This window comes from Stomoxys calcitrans, chromosome 2, assembly GCF_963082655.1.
Source record: "Stomoxys calcitrans chromosome 2, idStoCalc2.1, whole genome shotgun sequence".
Taxonomy (NCBI): Eukaryota; Metazoa; Arthropoda; class Insecta; order Diptera; family Muscidae; genus Stomoxys; species Stomoxys calcitrans.
In genome coordinates this window covers 28,243,748-28,262,543 of record NC_081553.1, presented here as the reverse complement: position 1 = coordinate 28,262,543, position 18,796 = coordinate 28,243,748, and the positions used below count along the sequence as shown (strand labels likewise).

Genomic DNA, 18,796 nt, shown 5'->3' with positions numbered 1-18,796 from the left:
GAAGTGAAATTTTGACAAAATTTCGTTTAGAAATGAAATTTTGTCAAAATTTCCCTTAGAAACGAAGTTTTTGTCAAAATTTCCCTTAGAAACGAAGTTTTTGTCAAAAATTTCCTATAGAAATGAAATTTTGACAAAATTTCCTATAGAAATGAAATTTTGACAAAATTTCCTATAGAAATGAAATTTTGACAAAATTTCCTATAGAAATGAAATTTTGACAAAATTTCCTATAGAAATGAATTTTTGACAAAATTTCCTATAAAAATAAAATTTTGACAAAATTTCCTATGGAAATAAAAATTTGACAAAATTTCCTTTGGAAATGAAAATTTGACAAAATTTCCTTTGGAAATGAAAATTTGACAAAATTTCCTATAGAAATAAAATTTTGACAAAATTTCCTTTGGAAATGAAAATTTGACAAAATTTCCTTTGGAAATGAAATTTTGACATAATTTCCAAAGAAATTAAATTTTGACAAAATTTCCCTAGAAATGAAATTTTGACAAAATTTCCCATGGAAATGAAATTTTGACAAAATGTCCTATAGAAAAGAAAATTTTACAAAATTTCCTATAGAAATGAAATTTTGACAAAATTTCCTACAGAAATGAAATTTGGTAGAATTTCCCATAGAAATGAAATTTGGTCAAATTTCCCATAGAAATGAAATTTTGACCAAATTTCCTATAGAAATTAAATCGTGACAAAATTTCCCATGGAAATGAAATTTTGACAAAATTTCCCATAGAAATTAAATTATTGCAAAATTTCCTATAGAAATGAAATTGTGACAAAATTTAACATAGAAAAGAAATTTTGACATAATTTCCTATAGAAAAGAAATTTTGACAAAATTTCCTATAGAAAAGAAATTTTGACAAAATTTCCTATAGAAAAGAATTTTTGACAAAATTTCCTATAGTAATGAAATTTTGACAAAATTTCCTATAGAAAAGAAATTTTGACAAAATTTCCTATAGATATTAAATTTTCACAAAATTTCCTATAGAAAAGAAATTTTGACAAAATTTCCTATAGAAATGAAATTTTCACAAAATTTCCTATAGAGAAGAAATTTTGACAAAATTTCCTATAGAGAAGAAATTTTGACATAATTCCCTTAAAAATAAAAGTTTGACAAAATTTCCTCTAGTAATCAAATTTTTTTCAATTGCTTTAATTTATTTTCTTTTGCCTTACCACTGTTTCCTTTTTGAAAGGGTGATTTGAGTTTAGCTTTTCATTTTTGCAAGTGAAAAATTTCATACTAAATTATGGTACATTCTTGTTCGTTTCAATGTCATATATCGACCGAGTGAGTATATGTGTGTTTACGGGGCTTATAAAATTAAAGTAAAATAAATAAGAATACCAACATGCAAAACACGACGTTTACGAGACGCCGGCTAAATTATTGCCAAAATATTTATAAAGACCCCCTATGACATAGCCATGGCTAGGAGCAGTATACTTTTAACAGAACAGTTTTTTTTACAACGGCGCAATTTTTTCCATCTCATCAACTTTTTGGGGTATTGAAAGCGAAGACTACACCACTCACAAAGTTCATGTAAGCCTGCGAAACGATTTGGAGTTACCTTAAATTTACGTTTTTAGCCTTAGGTATTGAAAAAATGCCTTTTTCGTGCTGTGTGATGATATATCCATGGAAAACACGTTTATAGCAAAAAAAATAAAACAGAATTCTATGACGTTACACTACATGATTTTTTATGTGTTGTGGGTTTTGTTTTACGTTGTTTTGGTGTTCACAAGAATGTAGTTCAAAGTCTATTGAAACGATTGATTTTTGTGTTTGTCTCTTCTTCGCAATGTCTGATGGAAATGTTAAAGTTCGAGAATGATTTTGCGATAACTAAAGAACAGAAATGAGGTCAAAATAAAATTTTTTAGAAATTAAATTTTGGACAATATATTCCATAGAGATTAAATTTTGACAAAACTTTTACAAAATTTCCTGTGGAAATAAAGTGTTGACAAAATTTCGTATAAAATTATATATTGAAAAATTTGCCATTGAAATACAATTTTGACAAAATCTCCCAAGGAAGTAAAATATTAAAAAAAAAAAAAAATTTTGTGTGTAAAATTGTGTAAATTTTCAAAACATTTCCCATGGGAAGAAAATTTCGTATAAAATTTCCAATTGAAATACAATTTTGACAAAATTTCGTACAGTAGGGAAATTCGTAGAAGATTTTTCGGCAGTAATAGGATTTGGAAAACAAAAATTTGTCCTAAAGAACAGAAATGAGGTCAAAATAAGATTTTGTAGAAATTAAATGTTGGACAATATATTCCATAGAGATTAAATTTCGACAAAACTTTAACAAAATTTCCTGTGGAAATAAAGTGTTGACAAAATTTCGTATAAAAATTATATCTTGAAAAATTTGTAATTGAATACAATTTTGACAAAATCTCCCATGGAAATAAAATATTAAAAAAACAATTTTTGTGTGTAAAATTGTGTAAATTTTCACAACGTTTCCCATGGGAAGAAAACTTTGTATAACATTTCCAATTGAAATGCAATGTTGACAAAATTTCGTAAGTAGGGAAATTCAGAGAAGATTTTTCGGCAGTAATGGGATTTGGACAAACAAATTCCCTGCAGAAAAATAATTTTTTGATAAAATTTACTTAAGAAATTAATTAAAAAAAAAACCCTAAAGACGAGAAATTTGGACCAAATTCCCATAGAAATTAAATTTTTACAAAATTTTCTTAAGAAATGAAATTTTGACAAAATTTTCTTAAGAAATTAAATTTTCAAAAAAATTTCCTATAGAAAAGAAATTAAAAAAAATTCTTGGGATATTTGGAAAAACTGTCGTTTTTTCCGAATAGAAAAAAATTGCTGTAAAAAATGATTATTGTGGTAAAATTTCCTTATTAAAATGAATTTTTGAAAAAAATTATTATAGGAGAGAAATTTAAACCTCATTACCAAAGAAATGAAATTTCGAAAAATTTCTTAAAGAAATGAAATTTTAACAAAATTTTGTATGAAAATAAAAATTTGACAACTCATAATTCTTAAGGTGCTTCAAACATTGCTTCGTAATTGACATACCGCCAAGTTATTGATCTACCCTTGTACGTATACGTTATTTTTTGAGGTAGTCGAAATTAAAGTATTGTATACGCCACATGGTCCAATAAATTAATAAAACTTATACGTCACATGGCCACGCAGCACAGTTTGGAAAGAACTACATTTTAGCAACAAACGGAACCATATTTGAAATCCTGGTTGCAAACATTTATTTCATTTTGACTTTGAAAAGACAGGGAATAGAAAAAATAGAAGTTCTGCAGTGTGTATATCATCCATTAACAAATCAGAAGGTCGTGCCAAACATGTGTCGTTTAAGTTTTGTATTGTCTTGATCAAACAACATACCCTCTCATGATAATTACGTCAAGACTGTTGACTTAAACTTTGGTCCTTTTACCTGCTCTACTTTAAAATGCCTCCTTCTCCATTTTACAAGTCATGCTTAACATTTTCCTGTACTTAATATATATATTTTTTAATTTCATTTAACCTTAAGTGCATTGTAAACAATTTGGCATTAACCAAACAGTTATTTAATACACTTGAGGCCATTCTATGATGATTTCATCCATGAGCACTTTTGGTACCAATTTGTTTGTCATTCAAAGTGAAGTAAATTTTCTTGTACAAGTTCGTATAAAATGTAAATTCATACGTATAACATATTCAAGAGGACTTTCTTCCATGTTCTAGCCACAATTGTGTGTGCCTAATGGGTTACCAGTCAGTAAGCTGGTAACCCGTCTTAGCTGCCCCTCAACGAAGTGTACATCTAAAATACAGCGAGTGTATATCTAAAATTTACACGCACGTTTTGATGGACTTTCTAACATAAAAAAGAAAGAAAAGAAAACTTAAAGAATATTTTACAGAAAATCGATGCAATAGCCATGCCAAAGGGCAGGCCTTTTTACCCCTAGGCATGCAATCGTTTATCCCTTTCCTTCTTCCCTACATAGCTTTTTCCATGTTAGTGTTGGCTGATTTTTATGACAAGAACACTACATGAGCGGGTTGGTTGGGGTAGTAGAATGCAACGCAATCATTAGAGGCAAGCAGCCACGCGCACTATTCTAACATTCTAGTATTTCCGTCCGTCCTTCTATCTGCACATTTAATTCGTATCTCAATGGTCTTTGGCACAGGCGGCGCCACTATTATTCTTTAATAAAAATTTAAAATAAAATTATGTGAATTAAACAATTTCGACCACAATATAAAAACAGGAGAGAGAAACAACTAAAGCAGGGATACCCAATTAATTTTTTACCTTATAGCACATTATGTAAAAATATAAATTGAGAACGACATTTTTTTAAAATTGAATTATTATAGCAAATTGACAAAATTTAATTCTAAAGGAAATTTCGACAAAATTTCATTTCCATAGGCAATTTTTTAAAAATTCCATTTCCATAGGCAATTTGTAAAAATTCCATTTCCATGGGAATTTTGTTATAGTTTCTATTATTGCAGATTTCCAATCCTTATTAAAGCTTATGACCATGTGACGTATAAGTTATGTTAATTTAACTTATACGTCACATGTAGCGTATGAGTTATGTAACCACATATAGCGTATGAGTTATTTTAATTTTGGCGTGCTAAAATTTTTAACAGCAACTTTCCGAAAAAAATAGCTTGTACCTGGACTTTCTGTAAAATCGAAGTCTATAGGAAATATTATTCAAATTTCATTTCTATAGGAAATTTTGTCAAAATTTCATTTCTATAAAAAATTTTGTCAAAATTTCATTCAAATTTTGTCAAAATTTCATTTCTTAAGAAATTTGGTCAAAATTTCATTTCTATAGGAAACTTTGTCAAAATTTTATTTCTATAAGAAATTTTGTTAAAACTTAATTTCTATAAGAAATTTTGTTAAAATTTCATTTCTATAGGAAATTTTGTCAAAATTTCATTTCTATAAGAAATTTTGTCAAAATTTCTTTTCTATAAGAAATTTTGTCAAAATTTCATTTCTATAGGAAATTTTGCCAAAATTTAATTTCTATATGAAATTTTGCCTAAATTTAATTTCTATAGGAATTTTTATCAAAATTTCTTTTCTATAGGAAATTTTGTCAAAAAAATCGATGTCTATACAAATTTTTCCAAAATTTCATTTCTGTAGGAAATTTCATAGGAAATATTGTCAACATTTTTTAAAATTTCTTTTCTTTGCGAATATAATTTTTTTTTATTTTTTCGTCATAACAATCAATCAAAAAAATTTTGATTAATTGTGTTGATTGATTTTTGTGTTTTCTTAATATATATATTTTTTTAAATTTATAAAATTCTTTTTATTTAATCAATAATTTTCTTTATTTATTTTTGTTTTTTCTCATTGAGTTTTTAATGTTTTATTTTTATTGACTTTTTATTTTCCATTTTCCGCAAAGTTGTTTTGAAATTGTGTGGCTACTCTGTTCAAAAACATAACATGCGATCAACACTGGCCACAATAAATGCCCCCAGCTGTAAGCGTGGCCACACAGACCACATGTGGGGCAACAATAAAGTCCCTACCATACCACACCATCAGCACTTCTAATGCCACAACGCTGTGGCCTACGTTCAAAGTTCTATGATGCAGTGTGGCTTTGTGATGGACATATCAAATAGGCTACATACATGCATACATAAAACACACTATGGATAATGCTTGCTTCTACAAAGCCTATGTCATTCAATTAAGTTCTAATTTAATCTTGCTGCTCTTAGATTTTCCTTATATACTCGTACGTATTGTTGTAGTGGTTTTGGGGGAATAAAGCCATCACCATGGGGGTATTTGACATTATTAACTAAAGAGCTCTCATTATTATGCTATGATTTTGAGCTCTACCTCCTTTGGCCTTTCTCTCCGTCTCTCTCTCTCTCTCTCTTATTCACATCACACACTTTGTTCCAGCTTGGGGTCTCCCTTGGCAATAAATATATTTAATTGCTACTTGACATTTTGCAAACTAGCGGTTCTTGATATTTAAGCATTGGTAATGCGCAATTGTGTTTGTGTGTGTATGTTATGTCTAATCTAGGGGAAGGTCTTTTTGTTTGGCTCAAATATAGATGAGTGTGTAAATGTGTTGCCTTCTTATTAACAACAATGAGTAAGGCTTTACAAGCTCCCTATTTTCTCTTTATTGTAATGCCAATTCTTTCAGGGGTGTCTTACATTGATACTTGACATTATTTCTCAGTTTTTTCTTGTTTGTTGTTGTTTGTGTAGACAAATTTTCTCCCTTTCTATTAAAATTCATTGTTGCTGCGTTGAACAATGTTTGGTAATTCGATCTATTTATATAACGCAAGTGTGTATGCCGTTTTGTATTTCGTTTGACTCCCCTATTTAACAATACAGCTGTTGGTGCATTTTTTAGTGTTGTATTTTAGGTATTGTATTAAAGGAATCCAAAGAGGAGTGGAGTGTAATTTAGCCATGGGGTGCATTTTACAAAATACCATTTTAGTAGTTTTTCTTTGTACTGAGTAGTTTTCTTTTGTAAGAAAGCCAGAAAAGAAATGGGTCTTGTATTTTGTTTCTCGCCATTTATATAAATCTCATACTTTTACCGTTCGAAATCTCTCTATTGTGAATTGTGCATATTTTTATAGAACGAGAATTTTTGAAATTTAAGAACGCGAATGAATAAATCGATCATAATTTATACAAAATTTTACATTAAAATGTGTATAAAACGGTGTAACATCCATTCAATATGATACAATATATCATTTAATACGAAAGAGCACTCGATAACGTAAGCGGTTATTAGGTCCCTGTTTGTTACCAGTTTAGCTTATTGTGAATGGCAAATGCGAAGTGGATTGTGATTACTGAATTTACGCCTTTTATTGTGCGTCCTGTCATTCATATGTGAATGTGACTTCAAAATAGTTAATTGTGACTTGAATTTGCTAATATTTACATTTGCGATCGTAAAATCAATATATTCGTTGCTTAAAATCAATCAATCGTAAAATCAATATATTCGTTGCTTTTTTTACTGAGATTTGATACACGAACTTCTTTTGAAGTTAGCAAAGAATGTATTGAGGCTTTGGGGAGTCTATCAAGTTTGTTGTAGCCCACCATATAAGAGTAACATAATAACAAAACTAAATTTAGTTTTGAAATAGGTTACTTGACAGAACAGTGAAATGAATTAAATTAAAATATATTAACATTTAGTGAAGTTTGCGAGTTTGAATAAGAGCGCAATTTTTTTTTAACTTAAAACCAACAATTGTTGTGGATATCAAAGACATTCTTTATTTCTATGAAAGTACGTTTGGTGCCATTGTGTACGGAACTCAATTTCTTTTGGATGGCTACTACGGGCACGCTTGCAGAAGTAAAAAAGCTGATCCCAATTATTGACGGTTTTCAAAGATAAATCGGTCGATACTGCTGCTATTTCGCGTCCGATATTCGTACGAATTTCATCAATCGTCGCTGGATTGTTGGCCAAAGATTTGACGTAGCCCCACAGAAAATAGCCTAACTGCGTCAAATCGCACGCATCGGTCGTGCGATTTGGCAATCGACTGGACCATTTCGTGAGATAACACGTTCTCCAAATTTGGTTTTCAATAAATTGATTGTGACATATGCTGCGTGGCTTGTGGCGCCGTCCTGTTGGAAACACATGTTCTCCAAGTCCATATCATCCAATTTGTTGCATAAAACATTCTATTATAATTAAACGGTGGCGATTCCCATTTGCAGTAACGTGCCGGTCTTGATCATCACGGAAGAAGTACGGCCCAATGAGGCCGCCGTAAAAAAAATTGGCAACTGTGGGCAGCCAAACTTTTTTGATTTATGTTAAGGGGCATTCGAAGAACGTATTTTGAAAATATGGTGAGGGTTATTTTGGGTTATTTTTTTTATTTACCACCAATTTTAAAAATAGTGAAAAAATTTTCTTTCTAAATTAGTACTTAAAATAGCTGCTTTTTAATAGTGGAGAAGCTCAAAGAAATCATTATTGTTTTTTTGATAATTCTACACTTATGAAGTGTATCCTTCCATGCATAAAATAAACAAGAAGTCAAGAAACCAGATCGGTTTATATGCCAGATATATCAGTTTATGCGCCATATTTTGCACAGTTGTTGGAAGTCATTTCAAAACACCTCGTGCGAAATTTCAGCCTAATCGGATAAGAATTGAGCCCTCTAGCGGCCCAAGAAGTCAAGATCCAAGATCGGTTTATATGGCAGCTATACCAGGTTGTAGACCGATTTCGACCATACTTCGCACAGTTGTTGGTAGTGATACTAAAACACCACGTGGAAAATTACAGCTACATGGGACAACAATTGCTCCCTCTAAAAGCTGAAGAAGTCAAGACCCAAGATCGGTTCATATGGCAGCTATATCAAAATATGGACCGATTTGGCCCATTTACAATCCTAATCGACCTACACTAATAAAAAGTATTTGTGAAAAATTTTAAACACCTAGCTTTACTCCTTCGAAAGTTAGCGTGCTTTCGACAGACAGACGGACGGACATGGCTAGTTCGAATTAAAATGTTATGACGATAAAGAATATATATACTTTAGGGGTCTTAGACGCATATTTCGAGGCGTTACAACCAGAATAATGAAATTAATATACCCCCCCTCCTATGGTGGAGGGTATAAAAATTACAATCTCTTAACTTGTTTTTAAGATTTAACGCTTGAAATCGGACCAAAATACCTAAACATTTTTTTTTTGAAAATCGAAAAAGGTCAACTTTGATTGGCCTCATCTCCTAAACTAGATGTGTGGGTAAAATTTTTGAAATCGTTGGAATGTTTTACATAAGATAGGTTCTTTGAAAATTTAGCAGGCGAACATGAAAATTTTAACTTTTGGCACATATTCCCTCAATCTGTGTCATGGTATTACGCTACCGCAAAGAGCTGCGCACCGCTGTCTTAGACCAATATTTCGGGGTGTTGCTAACGGAAGTTTGCGATGAAGTTTGTTAATTTTCATGTTATGGTTGAGATTATTATATTCCCAGCCACCCAATACGGGGTAACGTCACAAAATTTGACAACTGCTGAGAAACACTAACAATAACATTTTCTACGGAAAGCATTCACAATAGAGCGTTGTGCAGAAGCAATTCAGAATAGAAACAGTGAACAGCAGTAGTATATTAATATTCAATTAATTAACAGAAGCCAACAATGATGACAGTAAAAATGCTAAAAACCTTAAGAAGCCTGTTTATGATATTTAAGTTTGATTTTTGTTTTAGCCATGACTAACTTGGAGATGGCAATAATAACAATTAATTACTGGTTAGATTTTTTTATTCTTAATGCCAATCCACTATTTAACTAAGTTTTTTTTTAACACCTTATCTCTAATTGGAAACAAATTGTTAGATTCTTGCAACAAGCATAATAAATTGATTTGGTCTGGGCTTTGTTGTGGTCTTGCCAGCGAATATGAGAATATTCACTAACCACATTTATTCCGGCCATGAGGTCATGACAATGTAATAAAGCATCTGTCTGGGGAACTGAAGAAAAAAAAAACAGACATAAGAAATAAGAAGAAAAGAAAAATAAACCATACTGCGTTCAAACAACAAAAGAAAAACCAACAATTAAGAAAATAAATGATTTATTCAATGGACATTGGCTTGGCAACAAGAAGCATTGCCATTGCCACTTTTTTTATTTAGTTTGTCGTATCTCATTTATGAATGAAGTTGTAAGACTTCATTCATGAAGTCTCTGTTTGTATTAAAATTCCTTTTTGCAGCTTTTTTCTTCAATCCTTTTTGACTTTTTGTACTCATATAACTTATATTGTTTTTCTGCTTCCTTTTGGTTTTTTTTTTAGCACTGACGGTTCCGAATCCCCCACATTGGCCGAATCCGATGCTGATGGTCACGATAAGCCACGCGTTAAATATGGAGAATTGGTTATATTGGGGTAAGTTTGCAACAGCAAGAAATAAAAATTCAAACTTATGAGAGCAAGATCTTACTTCGATTGGGGGTTTTCCCCTTCCTCTACCATGATGAGTAAAGTCTTGAACTTCAGCCAACATTCATCAACAACTTTTGTGTGCGATGAAAGATTTTTACCACTCACATTAGTCTTCATTATTTTACTGGGAAGTTTAAAAAAAAAATTTATGCACACTACTTAGAATGCACACTGCTTAGAATTTAAAAGTTAAAAAAATGGTAGTAAAATAATGGAACGAGGTCGATCATAAAATTTAATCGATATAAAGCGGAAATATAGAAATATTTCAAATATATGTATATAGAAATGGAAAAAGAAGATATATAATTTTGTATAAAAAATATAAAAACAGGTAAAAGCGTGCTTAGTTGGGCCGGGCCGAATCTGGGGAAACCACCACCATGGATTCTGCTAAAATATGAGAGCTATATCCAGTTTTAGACCGAATTGGACCGTACTTGGCGCAGTTGTTGAGAGTCATAACAGAACATTATACGCAAATTTTCAGACAGCTCGGATAAAAATCGTGGCTTGTAAGGGCTCAAGAAGTGAAATCGGGAGATCGGTTTATATGAGAGCTACATCATATTCTTGACCAATTTGAACCGTTCTTGGCACAGTTGTTGGGAGTCATAACAGACATAACCATTGCTATATCAGGTTATAGACCGATTTGGATCGTACTTAGCTCCGTTGTTGGAAGTCATAACAGATTACCATGTGCAAAATTTCACCCAAATCGGATGAGAATTGAGGCTTCCAGGAGCTCAAGAAATCAAATCGGGAGATCGGTTTATATGAGAGCTATATTCAATTGTGAACCGATATGGCCTATTATCAGCTAGCTCGGATAAAAATCGCGGCTTGTATGGGCTCAAGAAGTCCAATCGGGAGATCGGTTTATATGGGAGCTATATCAGGTTCTTTACCGATTTGGACCGTACTTGGCACAGTTGTTGGGAAATCATAACAGAACATTATGTGCAAAATTTCAGCCAAATCGGATGAAAATTGCGGCTTCCAGGGGCTCAAGAAATCAAATCGGGAGATCGGTTTATATGGGAGCTATTGGGTTGCCCAAAAAGTAATTGCGGATTTTTCATATAGTCGGCGTTGACAAATTTTTTCACAGCTTGTGACTCTGTAATTGCATTCTTTCTTCTGTCAGTTATCAGCTGTTACTTTTAGCTTGTTTTAGTAAAAAAGTGTAAAAAAGGTATATTTGATTAAAGTTCATTCTAAGTTTTATTAAAAATGCATTTACTTTCTTTTAAAAAATCCGCAATTACTTTTTGGGCAACCCAATATATCCAAATCTGAACCGAAATGGCCCATTTGCAATCCCCAACGACCTACATCAATATTAGGTATCAAGCGGCTAGCTCTACACGTTCGACCGCTATGGTGATTTTGACAGACGGACGGACGGATATGGCTAGTTCGAATCCGATTTTCGAGACGATCAAGAATATATATACTTTATACGGCCCTAGATCAATATTTCGAGGTATTACAAATGGAATGACTGAGATTAGCATACCCCAACCTATGGTGATGGGTATACGAATATTCAAATAAGACTAAGACCGCTATCATAATTTTGCGCAGAAATGTCATGAATATTATGCCGATCAAGAATATATACTTCAGTTAAGAAAAGGTTTACAGGCACATATTTGATTAACAAACCCCTCATATCCCTCACCTTGGTTGTACACTATTTAGGTAAAACCTGTTGATTGCTCTCTTGTAACAAATATTATTTATTTTTATTTTTTCTTAAATATGCCTAATACCTTAATTACTATAAATACAACAATTAACAAAATATCTGCTTTACATCACTTCAACGCTTCAAATTGGCATTTGTGTGCTAATGCCAATTTAAATTGTAATCTCCCATATGGACGGAGGCTATACCAACACCAACCATGTCCTCCAATAATATTTTTTCTTTTGCATTGCTCAATTTGTTTGCAATTAAAAGAATTTGAATTTGATTGTTTTCTTGGACTTAAAAATAACCATGGCAATATCGAGAGACGTCGTAAGTGTATTGTGCTACAAAAGTGAGAATTTAATCCAATTAGCTGATACTAATTGCCATATTGTTGATGATAATAGAAATGCGAATTAAAAATAAAAGTACATTGCAATTGAAATCAAACATAAAGCCATACGATGAGATGCCAAAGGTCTTCTAGTTTTCTTAGTAAGGGAACTAAAAAACAAGTTAGAGCGTGCTAAGTTCGGCCGGGCCGAATCTTACATACCCTTCACCTGAAACCGCATTTGTCACGTTTTTTGCCTGGTATATATACAGGCAAACAAAGGGTAATGGATAAGAATTGCTATGCTATTGGAGCTTTATCACGTTATGACCAATGCGGACCAGACTTGGATTGAATTTTGGAGACCATAGTAAAAGACGTTGTTATAAAATCCAGCCAAATCGGATAAGAATTGCTCCCTATAGGGTGAGCCCCTAAAGGAGGCAATACTTATCCGAAGTAAAATCGGGATATCAGTTTGTATGGAAGCTATACGAGGTTAAAGACCCATTCAAACTATGTTTGGCACGTATGTTGGGCCATCGGAAAAGTCGTTGTTCAAAATTTCAACCAAATCGGATAAGAATGGCGCCATCTAGAGGTTCAAGGAGTATAAACGGTAGATCGGTTTATATGGGAGCTATGTCAGGCTATTAACCGATTTAGACCATACTTGACACAGTTGTGTGAAGTCAAAACAAAACACATGCTAAATTTCAGCCAAATTGGATAACAATTACGTCCTATAGGGGCTCAAGAAGTCAAGAGCGGAGATTGGTTAATATGGCAGCTATATCATGTGGATGGATTGATTTAGATCTAACGTTGCACTGTTGTTGGATGTCGTAACAAAATTTAAACCAAATAGGATACTAATTGTGTCCTCTAGAGGTTCAAAAAGTCAAATCGGGAGTTGGGTTTATATGACAGTTATATCAGGTTGTCAACCGATTTGGAGCATACTTGGCTCACTTGTTAGAAGTCAAGAGAAAACATCTCATGCTAAATTGTATACGAATCGTTTAATAATTACGCCCTATATGGCGTATACATAGATGGCAGCTATATCTAAATCTAGGCCGATTTTGAGAATTACGAGAGAATCGGTTAATAAATGAGAAATTTATTGCAATATTTCTCAAAATCGGACAAACATATATATGGGAGCTATATTTAAATCAAAACCGATTTCGAGCAAACTTCTCAGATATCGTCGAGTAAAGCGTTGTGCAAAATTTTGGCAAGATTGGTCGATAAATGCGCTTGCTGTGACTCTTGAAGTTAAAATCGGGGGATATATGTATATATATGAGAGCTATATCTAAATCTGTACCGATTTCCATGAAATTCACCAGTAATGTCGAGAGCCAGGAGAAATTTCAAGAGAATCGTTTTACAAATGACCATTTTATTGCATTATTACTGCAAATCGGGCGAACATATATATGGGAGCTATATCCAAATCTGAAGCGATTTTTTCCAATTTCAATAGGCTTCGTCTCTAGGCCGAAAAACATGCCTGTACCAAATTTTAAGACGATCAGATGAAAACTGCGACCTATACTTTGTACACAAATTGACATGGACAGACAGACAGACGGACATGGCTAAATTGAATCGGAAAGTGATTCTGAGTCGATCGGTATACTAATCAATGGGTCTATCTCTCTTCCTTCTGGTTGTTACAAACAAATGCACTAAGTTATAATATCCTGTCCCACAGTTGTGGTGTAGGGTATAAAAATTGGAATGGTTAGAGCCGCGGTAAAATTTCAAGGCCCTAGGTTGTCCGGGCTCCTCTTGGCAGGCTCTTAAAGTTGGTCACAAAGGCATTTAGAAAAATTACTTAGTCTGCCAAATCTTCATTTGTGTTCCAATGTTCAAAATTCTTTTTTCTCTGGATATTCCTCAAAAATCCAAGCTAATGGTACATAATGTCAACACTGATTTCGGAGAGTTTTAATTTTTATTTATTGAAATTTTGGCCGAAATTGGCTTCGAATTAAGTAAAAACCATTAAAATCGTCCTAATTTCGGCCCGGCCGATTCTTATATACCCTCCGCCATGGTTCGCATTTGTCGAGTTCTTTTCCAGGAATCTCTTTTTAGGCCAACAAATACTAAAAAAAAAGAATTGCTATGCTCTTGGAGCTTTATCAAGTTATGCTCCTATTCGGACTATAATTCAATTGAATGGTGGAGACCATATTAAAATTGTGTAAAATTTCAACTAATTTTGCGCGCTTAGGGGCTCAAGACGTCAAATAAGGAAATCGGTTTATAGGGGAGCTGCATTAGGCTATAAACCGATTCATGCTAATATACTAATTGCGGATACTAATTGCTCCCTCTAGTGACTCAAGAAGTCAAGACCACAGATCGGTTTATATGGAAGCTATATCAGGTTATGGACCGATTTGTACTATTCTTAGCACAGTTGTTGAAAGCCATAACAAAACACCTCATGCAAAATTTCAGCCAAATCGGATAATAATTGCGTCCTCTAGAGGCTCAAGAAATCAAAACACCGAATCGCTTTATATGGCAGCAATATCAGGTTATGTACCGATTTGAACCATTCTTAATATAGTTGTTGGAAGTCATAACAAAACACGTGATGCAATATTTCAGCCAAACCGGATAGGAATTGCTCCCTGTAGAGGCTAAAGAAGTCAAGACCCCAGATCGGTTTATATGGCAGCTATATCAGGTTATGGACCGATTTAAACCATCCTCAGCACAGTTGTTGGAAGTCATAATAAAACCTAATGGAAATTTTTCAGCCAAATCGAATAAGAATAGTGCCCTCTAGCGGCTCAAGAAGTCAAGATCCCAGATCGGTTTATATGGCAGCTATTCAAAACGTGGACCGATATAGCCCATTTACAATCCAAACCGACCTACACTAATAAGAAGTATTTTTGGAAAATTTCAAGCGGCTAGCTTTAGTCCTTCGAAAGTTAGCGTGCTTTCGACAGACAAACGGACGGACGGACGGACGGACATGGCTAGTTCGACTTAAAATGTCATGACGATTAAGAATATATATGGGTGGGGTCTTAGACGAATATTTTGAGGAGTTACAAACAGAATGACGAAATTAGCATACCCCATCCTATGGTGGAGGGTATAATAAATCCAATTCGAACAAAATAAAAAATTATAAGATTACATAACATAGTTTAAAATATAGAAACAAATAAAATTTAAAAATACAAATACAGAAATTGGAACACAATTTCGTAAAAATTGAAAAAAAAAATAAAATCTGCATTTAACAAAAAAGAAAAAATATGCAATGATTTTTTATATTTTTCCACCCGTTCTGACCTGATCTGACCATGTTCGTCCTTCGAAAGCACACTACAAACTAACTTTCGAAAGAGAAATTTGCATAAATACTTATTATACCCACCACCATGGGATGGGGGTATACTAATCTAGTCATTCCGTTTGTAACACCTCGAAATATTGATATTCGACACCCCATAAAGTATATATATTCTGGATCGTCTCGACATTCTGAGCCGATCTATCCATGTCTGTCGCAGTCATAATAGCGGTCGAACGCGTAAAGCTAGGTGCTAGAAATTTTGTACAGATATTTATTAGTGATGTAGGTCGAGGATAGGATACAGCCCCCATATAATCCTATCTCCCAATTTGACTTCTTGAGCCCATAGAAACCTTAATATTCATCCGATTTGGCTAAAATTTGGAACAAAGACTTGATTTACGACTTCTAACATCCATGCCAAGTATGATCCGAATCGGTCTATAAACAGATATAGCCCCCATATTAACCAATCCTTGGATTTGACTTCTTCAGCCCTTAGTAGCCTTAAATGTCGCCTGATTTGGCTAAAATTTGCAACGAAAACTTGAGTTGATGACTCCCAACATCCTTGCTAAGTATGATCCGAATTGGTATTTAAACAGATATAGCCCCTTATATAAACCAATACCCAGATTTGACTTCCTTAGAGGCCTTAAGGCCTAAATTTTAGAGGCGTAAATTTTAATCCGAATTGGCTGAAATTTGAAACAAAAATTTGAGTTACGACTTCCAACATCCATGTGAAGTATGATCCGAATCGGTCTATAAACAGATATAGCCCCCATATAAACCAATCCTCGGATTTGACTTCTTCAGCCCTTAGAAGCCTTAAATGTCGCCTGATTTGGCTAAAATAATAATATAAACCGATCCTCGGATTTCACTTCTTCAGCCCTTAGAAGCCTTAACTGTCACCTGATTTGGCTGAAATTTGGAGCTAAGACTTGAGTTATGATTTCCAACATCCATGCCAAATATGATCCTTATCGGTCTATAAACAGATACAGCCCCCATATAAACCGATCCCCGGATTTGACTTCTTGAACCCCTAGAAGCCTCATTTTTTATCCGATTTGGTTGAAATTGGAAACAAAGACTTGAGTTACGAATTCCAACATCAATGCCAGGTATGATCCGATAAACCGATCCCCAAATTTGACTTCTCCAGCCCTTAGAGGCCTACATTTTAATCCGATTTGGCTGAAATTTGAATCAACGATTTGAGTTACGGCTTCCAACATTCATGTCTATAAACAGATGTAACCCCCGTATAAACCGAACCCCGGATTTAACTTCTTGAGCCCATAGAAATCTCAAATTTAATCCGATTTGGCTGAAATTTGAAAGAAAAACTTGAGTTGTGACTTACAACATGTGTGCCAAGTTTTATCCTTAGTACCGATATAACTTCTTGATACAAAAATAATTCAAATACAAACTCAGTTAATAAGGGTAAATTTTTAGCGGAATCCATTGTTCGCCCCGGCCGAACTTAGCACGCTTTTAGTTGTTACTGATATACACATGTAGGTCATTTGTATTGTAAATGCGCGAAATCAATTAATATATGCATGTAGCTGCCATATTAACTGATCTCTTGATTTGACTTTTTGAGCGCCTAGAGAAAGAAATTCTAATTCGTTATGGATGAAAAATCCAGCCTAATCATTTAATTTGACTTCTTTCACTTCTAGAGCACATAATACTCATACGATTTAGCTGAAATTTTGTACGACGAATTTTATTTGGACCTCCAAAATCCAAGCAGAGTATGATCTTATTTGTAGTACTTTGCAATATTTTCAGCTTAGATATAACCAAATACCAAATTGTTTTTTTTTAAAGGAATTTCTTTCTATATAATTTTTATTATTCGCCATAGTTATCAATGTTTACCTCTCTCACCCCATGGCTTATCTATAAACTTAATCATAGACTCAAGTAATACAATCGCAGCCATGCTACTTATGATCTGTAAACAAATTTATTACAAATTAAATATCAAATCAAGTTCCGATTAAATGCTCATTTAATACTTACTTGACTACAAATGGAAAATGCAACGAGCTATGCATTTTTTGTTCAGCGTTTTGTAATACAATCTCATTTAACTTTCTCAGCAAATATTGGCTGACTTTTTCTTTCTTTTTTTTCATATTTTTCTTTCAATTTTACTTTCTCAAGGTAATTTCCGGTGCACTAAATAAACTTCACTTGTTCGTACATTCGATGCTATTGTTCATTTTTTGTTTTTCAAGGCAACAAATAAAAGCAAAAGTCAACTTTTAACAATGCTTCAAGTGTTTTATGAGCAATACAAGTGACAATTTGTTATCACTTCTCTAAATGAATAGCAGTGTCTATTTAGCGGTTAAATACTTGACTGTTATATATTTTTTGTAATATTTATTTAAAAATAAAATAAATACCACTATTTGTTTTGTAATTGTAAATGTTGAAATTTTTACATATTTGCACACAAAATTAATTTACAGCTGGGCTTTACTCGCCTAGGGGTTTTATCCCATTGACTTTCATGCGACAAAAGGGGGAATAGAAAAAAAACAACATAAAAACCGCAATAGCAACGAGAAAACATCAATGAAGTTGGCTTTTTACACTCTCAAGTTCAATGTCTGTGGTTATAGCTCAAAGTTTCTATTCATTTGAATAATTGAAAAAACAAGGCGTAAATATTAAAAATCGCAATTGAAAAAAGGATTTTAAATAAGTAAGAGCATGCTAAGTTCGGCCGGGCCGAATCTTATATACCCTCCACTATGGATGGCATTTGTCGAGTTCTTTGCGCGGTATCTCTTTTTAGGCAAACAAAGAATATTGAATTAGAACTGTTATGCTATTGGAGCTATGTCAAGTCAAAGTCCGATTCGGACCATAAATGAATGCTGAACATTGTAGAAGTCATTGTGTAATATTTCAGTTCATTCGGATAAGAATTGCGCCTTGTAGGGGCTCAGGAAGAAAAAACGGGAGATCGGTTTATATGGGAGCTGTATCAAGTTATTGATCAATTCAGACCATATTAGACACGTATGTTGAAGGTCATGAGAGGAGCCGTAGTACAAAATCGGATTTGAATTGCGCCCTCTATAGGCTCAAGAAGTCAAGATCCCAGATCGATTTATATGGCAGCTATATAAGGTTATGTACCGATTTGCGCCATTATTAGCCCAGTTATTGGAAGTCATAACAAAACACCTCATGCAAAATTTCAGCCAAATCGGATGAGAATTGCGCGCTCTATTAGCTAATGAAATCAAGATCCAAGAACGATTTATATTATTTATATATCAGATTATAAACCGATT

At 33.2% G+C, this 18,796-nt stretch overlaps 1 protein-coding gene across 3 annotated transcripts in view; it reads left to right on the top strand.

The window, feature by feature from the left end:
• LOC106080543 (protein pellino) overlaps positions 1–18,796 on the top strand; it is a 119,219-nt gene that overhangs the window by 76,418 nt on the left and 24,005 nt on the right. For all 3 annotated transcript variants that reach the window (XM_013241953.2, XM_013241952.2, XM_013241954.2), the window contains exon 3: positions 9,948–10,040. In XM_013241953.2, the coding sequence (XP_013097407.1) occupies positions 9,948–10,040 (93 nt within the window). The remainder of the gene's footprint in view (positions 1–9,947; positions 10,041–18,796) is intronic.